Below are 19,596 nucleotides of genomic sequence, written 5' to 3' on the forward strand. Positions count from 1 at the left end.
CACTCAAAGAAACTATTATTTGTTAGTGGTTCTAAATATTTTTGAAGGCAGACAAATATTTGTTTTAAAAGTTAAAAACTCAACAGGAACTATGTTTTAGATACACCTTTATATATTCTTCATTTTTAAACAAACAGGGACTATCTCTTTTGGATTTTCACTAAGACAAGGCCTATAATACAAAGCAAATAATTATTTAGAAAATGAATAATATCTGGTAATTTATTCAATTTTTAGGGATCCAATATTATAAAAGTTCCTGTAATGTCATTAAAAAATGAACATATACCTATTATGAAATGTAATGAAAAATGTTTAATCATTTTAGAGCAGTCAAAATACAACATTAAGATTGGTGTATTGATGTCTGAAAGCAATAATTTGCCATATGCATCTTAGTCTTTTATATTATTCATTTTAAATTGATGGTTAATTCAAAAACTGAATTTCAATCAAAGTTGTTTTCAAACATTGTCATAATGTCACGTTGAAGAGTCATATCAATGGTACCAGCCATCTATAAAAAAGAAGAGAAAATTTAAATGTTACATAAAAAACTTATGACTTTATTACATCTATATAAACATGATTATGCAACATTTGGATGAGATCATACAATATGGATCCAACTTATTTAAACATAATGCTTTTGTATGTAATTTTATTTCTGTATATATACTGTATAATTTTTGTTAAATATTGTTTATGTGATAAATAATAATTAAAACTTACAAGAACACTAAGAACAAACTTAATCTTTCTCTCCGAGATAAAATTCTCAGTGTTGGTATTAATAAGAATATGAACTGAGATTACATTATTTCATGTATCTCTGTAACCAATATAATGCTAGGCACAGGCACATCAAATTATTTTCTAAATGAACCAATATCTTACCTATAAGTCCACACTACTTTAAAGTAGACTCACCAAGTGTAACAACATTGTTAAATAAGTGATAAGTCACTTTACCTATGTGCTAAATATTGTCCTACATACTCAATACATATAAATTAATTTCATCTTCACAATAGGCATTATTATTCTTCCTTATAGATAAGGAATTTGAGGCACAGAGAGGTTAAATAGCTAGCCCAGACCCAAAAATCTAGCAAATGGCAGAATCAGTATTTGAACCATCATGTAGTAGCTCCAGAAACTGATCCTCTCTAAAGAGGTAACACTTCATTAAAAAACTATCTCAAGTGCATGTTTGAACATGTGAAGACACTGCTCTTTAAATCTTTTCTTTGTTAGATTTAGTAAACTAAAATTCACTTACTGCTTCTCTCCTCCTCCGCTCTTGCTCTCTCTCTCTTGCTAGATTACGGTCTTTGAGAAGTCCGAGTCTACTGTTCTCTTGAGCTTCCAATGACTTCTGATGTTCTTTTTGCTTGTCTCCAAGGCACTTGTTTGGCATCTTATTTGAACAAGGTTCCAGAGTGGAGCCAGGGTGCCTGAAAGAATAGTAGGTTTCAAATTCCTTAAAAGTTATTACAAAAGTATGCTATTAAATGACAAATATAAAGCAATGTTCTAGAAACCCTTCTTTATATATCATAACATATCATAACATTATTTTAAAGATTTATTTTTGAGCCCTAGCCAGTCTTGCTCAATGTTAGATCACTGGCCTGCAACTGATGGAGCAGGTTCCATCTTTGGCCCTGGTTGGGCACATGTGGGAGGTAACCAATCTGGGCGTCTTTCTCCCATTGATGTTTCTCTCTGTCTCTTCCCTTCCCTTCCATTCTCTTAAAATCAATGGAAAAAATATCCTCAGGTGAGGATTAACAAAGACAAACAAAAACAACCCCCCCCCCCCCCACACACACACACAACCCAAAAGGCATTTTTTTTCCTTTGGTGTCTAACACAGTGATGGGTTTTGAAAACTGTGATCAAGATATACGACTATCTTTTTACATATAGATTGGAAACACTAAGACATTTCTGTTAAATTATGATATATTTATCATTTAGAAATACTAGTATCTTTAGCAAATCAATGAATAACTTGGTTATTTCTATCCTTTTCAAAGCAAACTACTACTAATAAAAAAAAATTAAATTTACTCTCTTGCAATTATAATTTTCTCTATGTCCTACTAAAAATAGGTAAATCATGTAACAGAACATAAATTTAATATATTTAAAATATATGTCTAAATCTCTCAAGGCCTCCTTTAATCCAGTAAATTACACACCTTTGATTTTCTTGAAATACTTTGGGTTCCTTTGTATTCTGTTCCAGATGTTTCCGTATTAGTTCCTCTGTTCGAGCTTTTACTTCCTTTTCTATTGCTGCTTTTCTAAATTGATTGAAGAGCTCATCTGAGGATTTCCGTACACCTGATGTTTTAACTGGTTTGCCTAAACTTTTCCAAGAGTCAGCATTCTTGATTTTTATATCCTAAAAACAAAACAAAACATCTGATTCAGTCTATGTCTGCATATATCATTCAAATTTTGGAAGGATAACAATGTTTTTTTGATAGGGTAATAGATAAAGGCTTAATGTAATTTTATAAAAGGTTGCTATAGTTAGAAAAGATATGAAAACAGATAAGCTAACTTCTAATTATTCATCTAAGACAAATTAAAATAACATGCATGACAAGGATTTCAATTAATGTGTAAAACATGTACTAAGGCATAATCCGCAAAAAATATAGAAATAAATAAACCAGTCACTGTAATATTTATCATCATATAGGAAAAATAAAGCAAGTATAAAAATGATTAATGAGACAAAGTCAGATGATACCATAAGAATGGCATAGGTTTGGGCACGTGGGGCAGAAGGCAACCAATCGATGTTTCTCAAGTATGTCTTCAGGTGAGGATTTAAAAAACAACAAAAACCCAGTTATCTGGCAAATTCCAGCATTATAGAATTTATTGGGTTGGCAACTAAGTAATTGCGGGTTTCACACATATATGGCTTCAGTTGAATTTTTAGGTTTGCAGACATAGTACAAATGTAAAACACATTTTGTTATTTGATAGTTGGCTATTCAGCTGTTAATCAGTAAAAAAAGTTTTTTGATGTGTTTTGTAGTTTTCGTTTGGCGTTCGTTGAAAAATGGAAAATCAAAAGGAACATTTTCGTCATATTTTGCTTTTTTATTTCCGCAAAGGGAAAAACGCATCGCAAGCTCATAAAAAGTTATGTGCTGTTTATGGTGACGAAGCCTTAAAAGAACGGCAGTGTCAAAATTGGTTTGCCAAATTTCGTTCTGGTGATTTTTCACTCAAAGATGAAAAACGCTCTGGTCGTCCAGTTGAAGTTGATGACGCCCTAATCAAAGCAATAATCAATTCGGACTGTCACAGTACAACACGTGAGATTGCAGAGAAGCTTCATGTATCACATACATGCATTGAAAATCACTTAAAACAACTTGGCTATGTTCAAAAACTCGATACATGGGTTCCTCACGAACTGAAAGAATCACAGTTAACGCAACGCATTAGCAGCTGCGATTTGCTAAAGAAACGTAATGAAAATGATCCATTTTTAAAAGGACTGATAACTGGCGATGAAAAATGGGTTGTTTACAACAATATCAAGCGGAAAAGATCGTGGAGCAGGCCAGGTGAACCAACTCAAATAACATCAAAAGCTGATATTCATCAAAAGAAGGTTTTATTATCAGTTTGGTGGGATTACAAAGGAATTGTCTACTTTGAACTCTTACCACCCAACCGAACGATCAATTCTGATGTCTACATTGAACAACTAACGAAATTAAACAATGCAGTTGAAGAAAAGCGGCCCGAATTGACAAATCGAAAAGGTGTTGTATTCCATCATGACAATGCAAGGCCACACACATCTTTGGTCACTCGGCAAAAATTAATGGAGCTTGGTTGGGATGTTTTGCCACATCCACCATATAGTCCTGACCTTGCACCATCTGATTACTTTTTGTTTCGATCTTTACAAAACTCCTTGAATGGTAAAAATTTCAATAATGATGATGATGTCAAATCGTACCTGATTCAGTTTTTTGCTAATAAAAAACAGAAGTTTTTTGAACGTGGGATTATGATGCTGCCTGAAAGATGGCAAAAGGTCATTGATCAAAATGGGCATTACATTACAGAATAAAGTTATTTAGTTCCATGAAAAAATTGTCTTTGATTTTCTTTAAAAAATCCGCAATTACTTAGCTGCCGACCCAATACAAATATTAATAAATACAGTCATAAGAACTAAGGATGGGCAAAGGTGGTTGTTCACAGGCAACTATTTTTTTAATAGGCAAAAATTAGGTTTAGAGATCCAAAATCTCATTCAAGTTCTTAGGGCCATTACCATATTAAATTTTAAATCCCTTTATATACTTGTGAGAAAAAAAATAACATTACTCTTACCTTCTGCACAGAAACTTGACATTCAGATTCGATCACCATTGTGTCATCACCCGACTGATGCGTCACAGTTAGGCCATTCAAGCGATTTTCATAATCACCTAGATGCAAACATTTTAAAAACAGTATAATCAAAACAGTTCATCTTGCTTGTCCAGAATTTGTCTTTGTTCCCCTCTCTGGGTCAGAAACTTTAAAAAAAATATGTATTTTATTGATTCTTCACAGAGAGAAAGGTGAGGGAAAGAGTTAGAAACATTGATGAAAGAGAAGCATCGAGCAGCTGTCTCCTGCACACATCCTACTGGGGATGTGCCTGCAAGCAAGGTACATGCCGCCCTTGACCGGAATCCAACTTGGGACCCTTGAGTCTGCAGGTTGATGCTCTATCACCTGAGCCAAACCGGGTAGGGTGCGTCAGAAACTTTTGATGCTTCTCAACTTTCCTGGGAATCATTATATTGTAAAATAAACAATTCTCACTTGAAATTTACCACCTCTATTTCTGTCCCTTCTCCCTCCTTTTTTTTTTTTTTTTTTTGATAGCATAAATTAAAACTGACATTGTGGTTCACCCACCAAAATATATTTTATCTGTCCCAAAACTACTGCAGTCCTCCAGTGTGTAGGGTGACCCCAGCTCTATTAGAACAAACCAATCCAGTAATCCTACTCAGATGGATCATTTAAGAAAGAGAAGGTGTAAGCCAATGTAGGGCTTCTAGGGAATGATGCGTCCTGGTGGCTAAACTGAGAACAAAGGAAACTCAAAAAAAAATGGAAGAAATAAGACACCAAACACCTAGAATATACAGAAACTCAACTGTAGGTCAATGTAACCCAAGAGTCAAACCAAAGAACTGGAATATGAGGAAACAAAAGTCACCCAACCAGAAAGACAGAAAGAAAGAAGAATCCAAAAGTATGAGGATAGTGTAAGGAGCCTCTGGGACAGCTTTAAGCCTACCAGTCCGGATTTTTGGGGTGCCAGAAGAAGAGAGAGAGCAGGATATTGAAGGTCTATTGAAAGAAATAATGACAAAACTTTCCCTACTTGGTGTAAGAAATAGACTTTCAAGTCCAGGAAGCGCACAGAACTTCAAACAAGAGAAATCCAAAGAGGACCACACCAAGACACATCATAATTAAAATGCCAAGGGCAAAAGACAAATAGAGAATCTTACAAGCAGCAAGAAAAAAACAGTTAGTTACCTACATAAGGGATTGCCCATATGACTATCAGCTGATTTCTCAACAGAAACCATGCAGGCCAGAAGGGAATGGCACGAAATATTCAAAGTGATGAACAGTAAGACCCTACAACCAAGATTACCCAGCAAAGCTATCATTCAGAATCGAAGGTCAGATAAAAAGCTTCACAGACAAAAAAAAAGCTAAAGGAGTTCATCACCACCAAACCAAGATTACATAAAATGCTAAAGGGTATTCTTAAGAAGAGGAAGAAGAAGAAAAAGGTAAAGATAAAAAATATGAACAACAAAAAGACATCAAATACATACCTACCAACAAGTGAATCTAAAAATCAAGTAAATAAAAAGTCTGAAGAACAGAATGGACTGGTGAATATAATGGAATCAGGAACATAGAAAGGGAGTGGACTGATAATTTTCAGGGGGAAGGGAGACTGAAGGGTGTGGGAGAGATTGGACAGAAATCTTACACCTATGGATGAAGACAGTGGTGGGGGGTAAAGGCATGGGGTAGGGTGGGGAATCAGGTGGAGGGGAGCTATGAGGGGGGGAATAATCTGAACAATAAAGATTTATTAAAAAAATTTTTTCATTCAAATGTAAAGAGTGCCTTTGGGTATGAAGCATATAATTTTTAACAATGAGTTTCAATGATTATTTCTAACCTGAAATGTACTAGTTATGATTTTCAGTATCTCAGATACATAGCAATTAAGATGACATTAGCAATTTAAAAAATATATTTTTATTGATTTCAGATAGGAAGGGAGAGGAAGAGATAGATAGAAACATCAATAATGAAAGAGAGTCATTAATCAGTTGCCTTATGCATGCTCCCTACTGGGGATCAAGCCCACAACCTGGGCATATTGACCAGAATTGAACCTGGGACACTTCAGTTTATTGACACTCTATCCACTGAGCCAAACCAGCTAGGGTGACCTTAGCATCTACGCTAGTAAAAGAGAGACATGCAAATTGACCATCACTCCATTATGCCCACCAGCCAATCAGGAGGGAATACACAAATTAGAAGGACAAAGATGGTGGCCAACCAATTGTTCCAGGTATGGTGTGGCTGAGCGGGGTGGGAATCTCTAGTTTTCATATGTAGATTTTGAAGTCAGTTTCTCATTTGCAGTCATTTACTTGCTAATTTATTACCCGAGGGAGGCAGGATTTGTAAAGGTGATATCTTTTCCAAACTCTGTTTATGTTCTAATTCTTGATGATTAATTGCTAACTGGTAGTGACCTGGTGCAGTTCCACTTGAATGTGTAGTCTGATGAAAAAGGGCAGTGGTACTAGAGGTTATATCTTGCATAGAAGATTGTATCTGTTAAGACAAAGTTAAATAAAATTACCTTTACTGTTCTAACCACACACAAAACATAAGAATATAGAAATATGAGAAAAGAATATAATTTAACACTATCTTTGTATATGAAATTATTTAAGTCACACAAATTTATAGGGTATAATTATTCCTATCTTACAAATGAGAAAACTAAGGTTTAGAAAGATTAAATATCTTGGCTATCATAGACATAGCTTATACTAAGTTAGTCAAAGCCTAAAATCATAATTACTAGTACACATAGTCTTACATGTATATTATCAAACAGTGCTACTTATTTTTAAAAAATATATTTTATTGACTTCTTTACAAAGAGGAAAGGAGAGGAATAGAGAGTTAGAAACATCGATGAGAGAGAAACATCGATCAGCTGCCTCCAGCACATCCCCTACTGGGTAGTGCTACTTATTTTTAAATGCTTTCCTGTGATCTACTGAAAATAAAAATTTAGCTTTTATACCAAATCTAGAGACAAATCTTTTATCCCTTTTTCTTCACTGAATTACAAACCAAAGGGAGAGGTGGTTAAAATCACATGATGGTTTGAGCCATATGACTACCAACAAATTCTGATTCAGTACTCAGTTAAAAAGCTATATTATAATAGCTAACACTTAATGGTTATGCTGAGAAAGGCACTAGGCTAAACCCTTTTCCACCTACTGTGTATTATATATAGGAATACCAAGGCTGCCCTTTATATTTAGACTTATAAGACTGAGCCAAAAATTCTATAATTTGTTCTATTTATTTGTTTGACTTATATAAGTTATATTTTATTAGAAAAATGTAGCCTAATACTTTATTCAATCTTCTTTCATAAGAAATCTTTGAACATTTGACAAACTGAAAAGAGTGACAAGTTTTCATGTAAATCAAACAAACAACCAATTGCAAAGAAAGCTACTACTATACTAGTGAGTTATAGCATACACTAGTGGCCCGGTGCACAAAATTTGTGCACGTGGGGGTGGGTCCCCTCAGCCCAGCCTACACCCTCTCCAATCTGGGACCCCTTGGGGGATGTCTGACTGCTGGCTTAGGCCTGATCTCTGTGGGACCACTGGCTCCTAACTGCTCACCTACCTGCCTGCCTGCCTGATTGCCCCTAAGCACTCTGCCTGCTGGCCTGATCGCCCCCAACTGCCCTCTCCTTCTGGCCTGATCTGATCACCTCTAACCACATCTGCCTCGGCTCTACCACCAAGGCTTTGTCTGGAAGGACATCTGAAAGGTCTCCTGATGTAATTAGCATAATGCCCTTTTATTAGTACAGATAATTTTAAAATTCTAAGGTAGAGAAAAAATGGAGAATTAACTTACCACCTTTACTTTCTTTTTAGGAGGAGATCCATTCTGTTTCACTTCAGTAAATTTAGGTAACATTTCTGCAAAAGAAATGTTTGCAAGCTTAAAATTACTTTTAAATTACAATTATTTTCAATTTAGAAATAAAATGGTGAAATGTCTTAACTGCAGCCTCCTAAGAGGTTCTTACACTCTCTAGGATTTTGCCCTCTTTGAATCCATCAACATTTCTAAAGGGATACTTGCTTTTAAAAGGGATATCTCTTTCCCACATAATAGAATACATATCCACTCACAATTTTCAATTTGCATTATTTAGGCAAAAAAGAATAGTATTACTTCACTGTTAAAAGCTCAAATCAGTGATATTTTTAAAAAGGAACAAGTCACAAAATAGAGAAGGTTTTAAACAAACAGTACCAATTATGCTAAAACAGCATTTACCAAGTAGGTGTTAAGAGTTAAATTAAAATAAGAATTTACTAAGACAAGGGTATGTTAAATATCTGAAAGGATATAGTATTTTATTAAAAGCAAAGCTATTTGATTTCATGGCAAAGTCTGCTTTGCTTGCTAAGCATTATAATAAAGATCCCATATGATTAGTACTCTAGTTACATCTAAACTATTTAACAGCCTCAACCATATGGCTCCAAAGGGGTTTTATACTAATTTAACTTGACAAATACCTTTACAGCTGACACTGGCAGTAGAGTAGGTATAAGAACAGATCTCTGACATGGTGCTCATAGGTTCCTTTCTTTATTAAAACTAGAGTCCAGAGCACAGATTTGTGCAATAGTAGGGTTCCTCAGCCTGGTCTGCTGACATCCCCCAAGGGGCCATGGATTGAAAGAGGGTGCTGGCCAGGCCAAGGGACCACACTGGTGCATGATTGATAGTGGCTGGGGAGGGACTGTGGAAGGGCTCCCGGGCATGTCTGGCCCACCTTGCCCAGTGCCATGGGTGATTTGAGTCAGCTGGGGAGGGACTATGGGAGGTTGGCAGGCCAGGGAGGGGCCACAGAATGGCTCCAGGGTGTGTTCAGCTTGTCTCGCCCAGACCACAGCAGCAAGCTAACCTATGGTCAGAGCATCTGCTCTCTGATGGTCAGTGTGCATAATAGCAACTGGTCAAAGGGTCAAACCGTTGGAGGGACAATTAGCATATTAGTGTTATATAAATATATATTCTGGTGCTATTTTCCCCAATTGCAAGTCCAGGTCAGTGTGGTAAAGTTCCAAACTATAGTTAGTGCCTTGATCCCTCTCTCCAGGTCACTTTGCATGAGCAAGTGATCATTATTTGCTTCAGGCTCCAGGACATCAAGGCTGGTCAATACAAAATCTTATTCAGACTAATACATTTAAAATTTTTAAAAATCATCACCTGAGGATATTTTCCCATTAATTTTTAGAGAGAGTAGAAAAGAGAAGTAAAGACAAAGAGAAACATTGATGATGTGAGGGACACATCGACTGGTTGCTTTCTGCTTGAGCCTTGACCAGGGCCTTGGGCCAGGGAGGAGCCTGCAACTGAGGTACAGGCCCTTCACCAGAATCCAACTTGGGACCCTTCAGTCCACAGGATGACGGTCTATCCACCAAGCCAAACTGGCAAGGGCTACATTTTAATTTTAATAATTACCTTCTGCCTCCTGAAATGTAATCATTTGGATATGTTACTCTTCTTTCCTTTCCTAAAATGATTGGTGCTGGACATTGTTAAAATTGCTAAATGCTACTCAATAGTGTGCTTTTTTTTGTTTGTTTTGTTTTGTTATTGAAATAAAGTTTATTAAGTGAACTACAATTAAGTACAAAATAGGGTAAAATTGTTAAGAAATATCAACTTAAAAATTGCCTGTATAAAAAGATATATTAGTTTATAAACTCTCTTAGGGGAATAGAATGCACTCACAGCTTATGTTAGAAAAGTGCTGTGTGAACGAGTAACACCTACAATGGTTGATAGTATACTTTAAAAGTTCAGTGGACAAGAGGAATATTCCCAGGGAAGTTTACTGTTTTTATGTCTCAAAAGCCCGAAGGCCTTCTTTTTTGAGTGATGGGTACATTCTCTTTTGTTCTACAAAAGCATAATCATACAGACTGATCTGACATTAGTGGATGTGTCAGTGTTTAAAGCCTGAGGCCAGCAATAGATGTTAATATTTTTATGGATACTCTAGAAAACTGAGCAAAATGTGCAAAGGAAACAGAAATGGCTTTATTTTTTACATTATCTATAAAAGGCCAATTGTGCTGCTCAAGCGAATCAAAATGATTATAGATGGCTTATGATGCAGGGATGTTGTGAATGTGTGTGTGTATAAATAAGCAAAATCTTTCTTTTTCCAAGAACATATCTCTATATCCACTTAACATGAAACCTCCGATTTCCTCAACTTACAATCCAATTGAGAAGGTTCTCTTTTTCCATGTGTCCCAGACATAGGCAAAGCTTGAAGGATAGTGATGTTAGTCAAGGGGCCTGTGGCAGTTTTCACCCTCTTGGTTACCTGCCTTCTGAGACCTGGCCTGGTTTGTGGTTGCTGCTTATGGTTCTGAAGTACTTTCTGTGTTTAAGTTGGCAAAAAATGTGCTTTAATTTAAAGGACTCAAGTATTTTCAATTATTTTAGGTCTAGTAATAATTAATGTCGTTTTCTAATACTTTTTTTAATTCGAATTTATTTAAACAATACAACAAAATTTAATCAACAATATAGTTGCTGTTGTTTTCTACTATTGTACTTGTGCCCAACGCTCAGGAAGCATTTTAATCCCTCTGTTGTAAAGTTCTTGTGATTTTTTTTTTTTTTTTTTTTTTTTTTTTTTTTTAAATTTATTTATTTATTTATTTTTACATATTTTAATGATTTTTTTTTGCCCCCTCCCTCCCTCCCCCATATCCCCTCCCTCCCCATAGTTTTATGTCCATTGGTTGTACTTATATGCATGTATACAAGTCCTTCGGTTGATCTGTTATCTCCCCCAGATCCTCCTCCCCTCCCCGCTGTAATTTGACAATCTGCTTGTTGCTTTACTGTCTCAAAGTTCTTGTGATTTTGATGCAAAAAATTCTGTCAATGCATTTTTGAGGCATTCTTCATTAGTAAATTTTTTTCTAAGAAGAAAGTTTTGCAAAGAACAAAACAAATGGTAATCGGAAGGGGCAATATCAGGAGAATATGCAGGTTGAGGGAGAACTTCTCATTCCAACTGGCGCAGTTTTTCAGCAGTGGTTCTTGCAGTATGCGGTCTTGCGTTATCGTGGTGAAGAATTACGCCCTTCCGATTAATCAGCGCGGGTTCTTTTTCTCTTAAAGCTTGGGCTAACCTTTCCAATTGGGCACTATACACTGCACTTGTAATGGTTTGGTTATGGTAAAAGTTCATAATGAAGAATTCCTTTAAAATTCCACCAACCACACAACATCACTTTTTTCGCATGCAAGTCAGGTTTTGGCGTGGGCTGCGGAGCCTCATTTTTGTCCAACCATTGAGGCCGCCTTTTCCAATTAACATACAGCACCCATTCTTCATCTCCGGTAACAACTTGCTCTAAAAACGGCAAACAGTTTTGACGAGAGAGGAGCGAACTGCAAATTGTGACTCTTTGATTATGGTTGTTGTCGGTCAACTCATGAGGAACCCATTTTCCAAACTTTTGGACTTTGCCAAGTGCACGCAATTGATTGGAAATTGTTTTTTGTGAACAATTTAAAGTTGTCGCAAGCTCTTGTTGGGTAATTTGAGGATTTTGCACCAAAAGAGCTTGAAGAGCTTCTTGATCAAAATTGGACACACGGCCTCGACCACTCTTGTCATCTAACGAAAAATTTCCCTCACGAAATTTCTCAAACCAACGCTGGCATTTTCTGGCGCTAACTGCATCTTGACCAAGAGCACTACAGATGTTTTTTGCAGCCTCACTTGCTTTTCTTCCTAATACGAACTCGTAAAGCATGCAGTGCCGAATATGCTCTTCATCCGCCATCTTCTTAGCCCTAGTTTTGCAACAAAAACCAAACCAAACACAAACTTTTTCAAGCAAAACTTGTTAATTGCACTTCACACGTTCTGTAGATACCACGTGTTTGAAGGTTATGTCAATACAAGTCAACGCCAAGCAAGATTTTAAACGAATGTTTAAAAACGACATTAATTAGTACTAGACCTGATATGAACCCTATCAATGTCATTCTATTAAGTATAATTTAAGTGTTGGGGGTTAGGTAGGAAAAGGGAGGAAGATAGACTGCAGAAACCAAAGATATAGAACCAGGTAGCTTTTACATTTTGGGAAAAATTATGATTTCACCTTTGAACAAAATCAGACTTTATTAATTATAGTATATGCATATCTATACATGTCTTAATTGTTCAAATATGTATCTAAACTACATTATTCTATGATATAAACTCTTAAGTATAATAAAAATATGACATGCCATGTTATTACTCTGCTAAAAATTCAAGAGTATCATCTTGGTTTTCTGATATATAAAACTAAAGTTCTGAATTATTATACAAATTAGCACTTGGAGATCTGAAGACACCAGCAAAAGGCATAAAAGAATTTATTAAAAAACAAAAAAAACAAAAACCAAGCCAGGCTCACTCTTCTTTGAGTACAGTTGTACCCTTTTCTTGGATGTATACCTGTTTCCTCTATCCTAAACTCTAAGTGTTCCAACAAGGTTTGCAACCAGGGAGCAGTGGGCAGCGGCAGCTTCTCCCCTGTCCCCACATCCTGTATCCAAGGGCCCTTCCTTTGTCTCACTATCCTGAGCTTCAAGAAACTTACTTTTACTTTAAGAAAAAATAATCAAAGCTACCTAATATAGTATGTCTTTAAGTCTTACAGACTATAGGTAGATGAAAATGATAGCCAACACTTAGCATTTTGCTTCTCATTCTACTCTCAAATCACTGACATTCCAGAAACACAGAAAAGTAAAACTGCATATTTCTGTTTATATTTCTGGCCTTTGCAATGAAAATACAAAATATATATTTTCACTCTCAAGCTTAAGAACACATTTCACTTAGAAAAGAAGTCTTACCAGGTCTTACAAACATAAATGAAACAGGGACAGCAACATGCACACCTCTCTTTATAAAGATCAAATTACATAATGTATATAAACTACTAAACAAATCATAACAAAAATGTTAGGTAATGTGTTCTGTTTTCATATCTTCAAAAAAATCCTCAATATGAAAGTTTGATTGGAAAGTTTTCATTTTAAATAAGGCAAAAACAAATTATAGAAAACAATAGAGTTGGATAAAGGGTTTAATAACCATCACTATCAAGCACGGAGATAAATGCTCCAGAGTTGCCAAATATTATCAGCAAGACTTAAAACTTGGTAAGTTGATATAAATATAATACCATAAGGCAAAACAAGAACATAATGCCGTATTCAGAAAAAAAAATTACTGAAGGTTTATTAGAAAAACAAATTACACTTATGTCATATGACAGGGATAGAGGAGTGATTGAAAACAACTACCTGCTTCTCCTACCTTATTTTATAGGAAAGAAGGCATGTCCAGAGGTGCTAAATGATTTACCCAAGCTTATCACCTAAGTCATGTTCTATTGGTAAAAATCAAGCAATTTGTTCCTGAACGGAAAACATTTGCTCCTTTACAGAATGTTTTGACAATTTTCATCTAATTATTTGGAACTTATTTTAATATAGAACAAACTGATTGTAAATTGCCCGTTCCTTTTACTAAGGTCATTTTAATTAGAATTAGAAAGTGGCAACAAAACAAGAAACCTGCATTAATAGTTACAAACATGGCAGCACATAAAGTCACCTGGGTTACTTTTAAAACTGCATATAACTTGCTCCACTCTTCATTCAACTCATATTTGGGTACTTTTAAATGTTCTACATGTGTTTTTAATGTACGGCCAAGCTCAGTGTATAGAACTTCGGCCTGTGGACTAAAGGGTTCAGGGTTCGATTCTGGTCAAGGGCACACGGACTCGATCAGGGGCATGGAGGAGGTAGCCAATCAATGATTCTCATCATTGATGTTTCTATCTCTCTCTCTCCCTCTCCCTTCCTCTCTGAAATCAATAAAAAAATATTTTTAAAAATACATTATTAATGTATGGCCAAAAATGAGAAACACTATTTTACAAAGCCTGTTTATTTAAGAAGGTCGAGTTTGAATAGAAAAATTTAAAAACACAAGTCAAAATATATCACTATTAATAAGACTCAAGGCTCAAATATGGACTTCAATATATGCAAATTTTTCATCAAGCCTCAATCCTTGAATTTATCCTTTTGATACTTTGTAAACATTTTGATGAGAACCTAATACATATTTTAAAAATTTAAATGATAAACTCGAACCATTTCTCTTAAACTCTCTAGCTTGAATAGCAAAGATTACTTCAAAGCTGACATTTTGTACTTCCTACATTTCCTAAACCACCCCGTACTAAAAAGGTAGAACAAAATCTATACTTGAATGTTTGCCCTTTTTCCCTTGGGTGGAAAAAAAAAATCACATTCTAATTCTATAGAAGACCTAGGCTGTAATACCAGAGAACTTTTCTTTTTCTTTGTTTTTATTTTCTCACCTACAAACAAGAAAAGTTATTTTAAAAAGAAACAATTGTTAAAAAAAAAACAACCCTTAATTTTCTGAACATCACACCAAAATTTATGATTCTCTCACATTATTGATGTTTCTATCTCTCCTTTTTTCCTCTCTGAAATCAATAAAAATATTAAAAAAAAAAAACACGTATAAAAGCAATAAGTCCAGAGGATGAACTGATGTGTTCACTTTGTCTTAAACAGGTAAAGAATTGATGCCATAACCTTTGAGTTTCTTTGTGTATAACTGTTTAGCAATTGGAATTATAAACATTTCTGTACATTATTCTATTTCACTGTAATCCAGGATCTGTGCTTACATTTAGACATTTTCTGAAGTTATTTTCTATTAGGTATAATTCAAAAGCACTATTACCGCTGAGTTGCTTCATTTGATTGTTTCCCAGTAATATTATCAGCCACAAGATTAGTTCTAGTAATTATATTCCTTCTTATTATTATCACTCAAGATAGCTAAGGTTGTTGAGCATCAAAAAATTCTCAATAGCTTATATGAGCATACTAGCACAGCCTAGCTTACATAGGAATATATATATCTGGAATTCATTTTATTATCAAGCTTCATTTACATCTTTGATTTGACATTTAATGAAATTTTGAGATGATGAAAAATAAAAAGGTCTTATATTTATACCAACGTTCAATAAATTCTCATCACATATCTGCACATGATAATTTTCACATGCTGATCAGAAGAAATTTGCAAGTTAAGTACCACTAACCCACAAATTTCTCATTAGTTTTTTCAAAGATTTGGGATTTCATTACTATTCAATCTTAGAACTGACTTAATATCTTGTTTGCAATGATAAAGAATTTTTTAAAATAAAACTTCCCTTGAAATAACTGCTCTGTCATTAAATTGCCTTCTTAACAAAGCAGGATTAAGAATTTAGTCCCTGGAGAGAACCAAGATGAAATTGGACAAAAATCTTACAACTATGGACAAGGACAGTGGGGGAGAAGGAGTAAGGAAAAGCAGTAGGGTGGGAACTGGGTGGAGCTATAGGGGGGAGGAACATCTGTAATAATCCGAAAAATAAATATTTACTAAAAAAAAGAATTTAGTCCTTGTTTTTCAAAATTGTATAAGTGTTTGAAAATACATAGAATTATTTAAGTAATGCAAAATAAATAGCTCTAACAACACTTAACTGTTTTTTCACAGATGTTACCCTTAAAACATATTAGCACATCCAAACAGAACTATGGATATATATATAAGCATAAGTGATCGTTTGAATAGTTGACCATTTGCAATGATGCACACCGACCATCAGGGAGCAGATTCTCAATGCAGGAGCTGCCTCCTAGTGGTCAGTGCGCTCCCACAGTGGGAGGAGAGTTCAGCTCACTGACAGGAGCCAGATGCCAGGCTCACAACTGATGAGTGCCTCAGTGGCAGTGCGGTCCTCTCCCTGGGACACTCCTCCAGTGCCCCTCCCCCATCCAGACCAGGACCAGGATTGGGACTGGCAGCAAACTCAGGGCCGTTTCCTGGTCCCGGGAGTGTCAGTATCACCCTAGGTTGGACACGCGAAGACCAGAGTGGAGCTGCAGCAAGCCTACCATGCCGAGACAGGTGCAGTGCAGCCGGCATGGTAGGAGTGGCTCAGAGCTAGGCCTGGGCTCAGGCTTCTCTTGGGCTGCTTGCTGCTTAGCGCACTAACGGGGTTGTTGGACCGCTGGTTTCTGCATGATCCCACAGGCCACGCCAAGGGATCCCCTTGGTGCATGAATCCGTACACCAGGCCTCTAGTATTGTAATAAAGATGCCAACTCATAATACAGAATAGCTATTAGAACCTTGAGTGTCAGTAACATTAAAAATTCAATTTAGAGACTTGTCTCTGATGAACAAATTTTATAAGAAATTATGGCTTGACTAAGAAAACTGTATAAAATCAAGTTGCTATAAAAATCCAGGAGGACAGGTATTAAAAAGGATTAATAAAAAATTCATAAAGATCAATGTATTTCTATCAGAAAATAATTTTTTACAGATTTCAGAAAAGTTTCCTCTAACAAAATTTTGAAGAAATGAAATCATATTCTTATCTCCTATCATGAATAATCAAAAACCTTCTTACCTAGAGTGCTGGGAAGCCAGATATTCATAGTCACAATCAATTTTAAAACCACAAAATCTTGGCATGCTCTGCCTCTTGGGAGTACACCTCTGTTTCCCTCAGACACATTACCTCTGCCTTTCCCTCTCTTAAACTCCAAGGGCCATATTTTTATTTCTGAAATTTGTTTCCTGAGCCTGCCCAGTCCACCTGGCTCACTTCAACTACCTCTCTAACTTTCTATATAAACTTTCTCTTACAATTTGGGGGGAAAAACTACAAAATCTTATATTTATTTTCAATTAATTTTTACTCATGTTAGTGAAGTTTTTGCTCAATATGCCTCATTTTCAAAAATTATATTTTTTCAGTGAATAGACCTATTTTCTTCCATCTTTAAACTCAAATTTGGGATTTGTTTACTCCCTGAAAATGTCATGTGTATTTTGAAGAATGGTAGATGTGTAACTTATTTCTACAATAGGTATTATCATTGATAACTAATGATTACTTTTCATAATTTACAAACCATTTACCGTATTTTTTGGACCATAAGACGCACTTTTTCCCCCCCAGAAGTGGGGGGAAAAGTCCCTGCGTCTTATGGTCCAAATATAGCCTACACATATACTTTAAAAAAAAAGTTTTTTTACTTGCCCGGCTCTAAAATGGTTCTAAATGCTGCTGTTTACTTTACAGGGTTGATTACATGTGTTTATGACTATGATGTTGGGTTTTAATGCACATAAAATATTTTAGGACACTATTTGTTTCAGAATCTTTTTTTCTTCATTTCCCTTCTCTAAAAACTGGTGCGTCTTATGGTCCGGTGCGTCTTATGGTCCGAAAAATACGGTATATATTTCTATTGTTCTCAGGAGAAGTAAAAATGTTCTTAGCTAACACACTAGAAATTAGGAGTCCTATAGTATTTTAATGGGCACAACTAAAGTTAATATTTAGGACAAAAGTTCCTATTGCTTTCATTTACTAATTTATTAAGCAAAAATATAATTTTTTTCATTGAAATATACAATCTGAATATTCATAAAATATACATTTCAAAGGTAAATGATAACTCATACTTTCATGTGAAAAGACAAACTGATCTTTGTGTCACAAACCTATATACTATCATAATGTGGAATGAAGTATAAAACTTTTGCTACTTTAAATATGTAGTTTCAATTTTATATACACATTTTTAATTGATTTGAGAGAAAAGGAGAGAGGGAGTGAAATATTGATGTGAGAAACATTGATTGGTTGCTTCTTGTTTGCATTACTATAGGGAATCAAACTAACAACCTGGTTATGGTGCCATAACCAGAAATTGAACCTGCCATATTTCAGTGTATGGAAAAACGCTCTAAAATCCAACTGAGGCACACTGGCTAGGGCTGCTAACTGGATTTTTTAAATAATGATTTTTAAAAATAGTTCCTGCTATTTGAAAAAGATGACATTAAACAATAATGTCATAAAATAACAATTTTAAAGTTAGAATTCTGAGGCCAAATTATTCTGCTAGAAAATTAGAAAAACCTAACACTATACAGAGGGAATAGGGGTTGAAAGGATAGTAAGTGGTAAAAGGAGTCAAATATATGGCGATGAAAGAAGATTTGACTTGGAGTGGTGGGTACACAATTTAATATATAGATGACGAATCACAGAATTGTAAGCTTGAATGTACATAATTTTATTAACTAGTAATCCCATAAATTTAAAAATATACATAACAGCCCTGACCAGTTTGGCTCAGTGGAGAGAGCGTCGGCCTGCAGGACTGAAGAGTTCCAGGTTCTATTCCGGTCAAGGGCATGTACCTTGGTTGCGGGCACAACCCCAGTAGGGGGTGTGCAGGAGTCAGATGAGATACTCTATTAAAGCGCTCTGTATATAGTACTTTTCTTCTAATACTCAAAAAACTTACTGATCAGAATTCAATATATAATTAGATAATTCAAACTAACTGTTCCAATATGAGTTTTATTCTACAAATAAAAGACAAACTGCTCTAACTTATTAGGCCAAAAATGCTTTATTTATTAAATGAAATTACAAATGCTATTACAATTTAAAACCCTAAATGTAACTTAAGAGTTTTCCCAGCATTGTTTTATGCTTAAAAGTAAAATATAAGGAAATAAGGTATAATCAAAGGCCTAAATTAATTTTTTTCTGGCATAACAAATTCCAACAAAATTATAAGTTCTGTTTATTCTAACAAAAATATTTACCACTATGTACTTTAGAAATGTAAAAACAAAATACAGAAATAAGATCACATAAATACTAACTAAACAAAAGCAGAAGTGAAACGTAGTGCAAGCCAGCAAACCCTTACTGCAAGAGTGAAATAAGGATATTCTAATAGTTGGTAGGAATATCTGATGTGCCAATAATCTATGTGAGATATTTTTTGTTTTTTAAAAAGATCTGAATTTCATGACAAACATCTCATTTTAAAATAAAGCAAAATTTTAGGCACCAAAGTGTTCTGTATTCTGAATTTGCCTTTTGGTGAACAATGATGAATGCTACTACCACTTTGGTCCTTGGGACAGAGGTTACTTGTCTGCTATGTAACCATCAATGAAAGTGCATTAAGAGAACA

At 35.1% G+C, this 19,596-nt stretch overlaps 1 protein-coding gene across 1 annotated transcript in view; it reads right to left on the reverse strand.

The window, feature by feature from the left end:
- Window positions 1–206: 206 nt before the first annotated feature.
- Window positions 207–19,596, reverse strand: part of BRDT (bromodomain testis associated) — a 30,102-nt gene continuing 10,712 nt past the window's right edge. Inside the window, exons 12-17 of the mRNA XM_036447507.2 lie at window positions 8,272–8,333; window positions 6,753–6,924; window positions 4,381–4,478; window positions 2,208–2,413; window positions 1,283–1,457; window positions 207–517 (exon numbers count right to left, since the gene is read on the reverse strand). Of these exons, the coding sequence (XP_036303400.1) occupies window positions 449–517; window positions 1,283–1,457; window positions 2,208–2,413; window positions 4,381–4,478; window positions 6,753–6,924; window positions 8,272–8,333 (782 nt within the window). The 3' untranslated portion in view covers window positions 207–448. The remainder of the gene's footprint in view (window positions 518–1,282; window positions 1,458–2,207; window positions 2,414–4,380; window positions 4,479–6,752; window positions 6,925–8,271; window positions 8,334–19,596) is intronic.

The sequence above is a fragment of the Pipistrellus kuhlii genome, unplaced genomic scaffold (assembly GCF_014108245.1).
Source record: "Pipistrellus kuhlii isolate mPipKuh1 unplaced genomic scaffold, mPipKuh1.p scaffold_m20_p_2, whole genome shotgun sequence".
Classification (NCBI taxonomy): Eukaryota; Metazoa; Chordata; class Mammalia; order Chiroptera; family Vespertilionidae; genus Pipistrellus; species Pipistrellus kuhlii.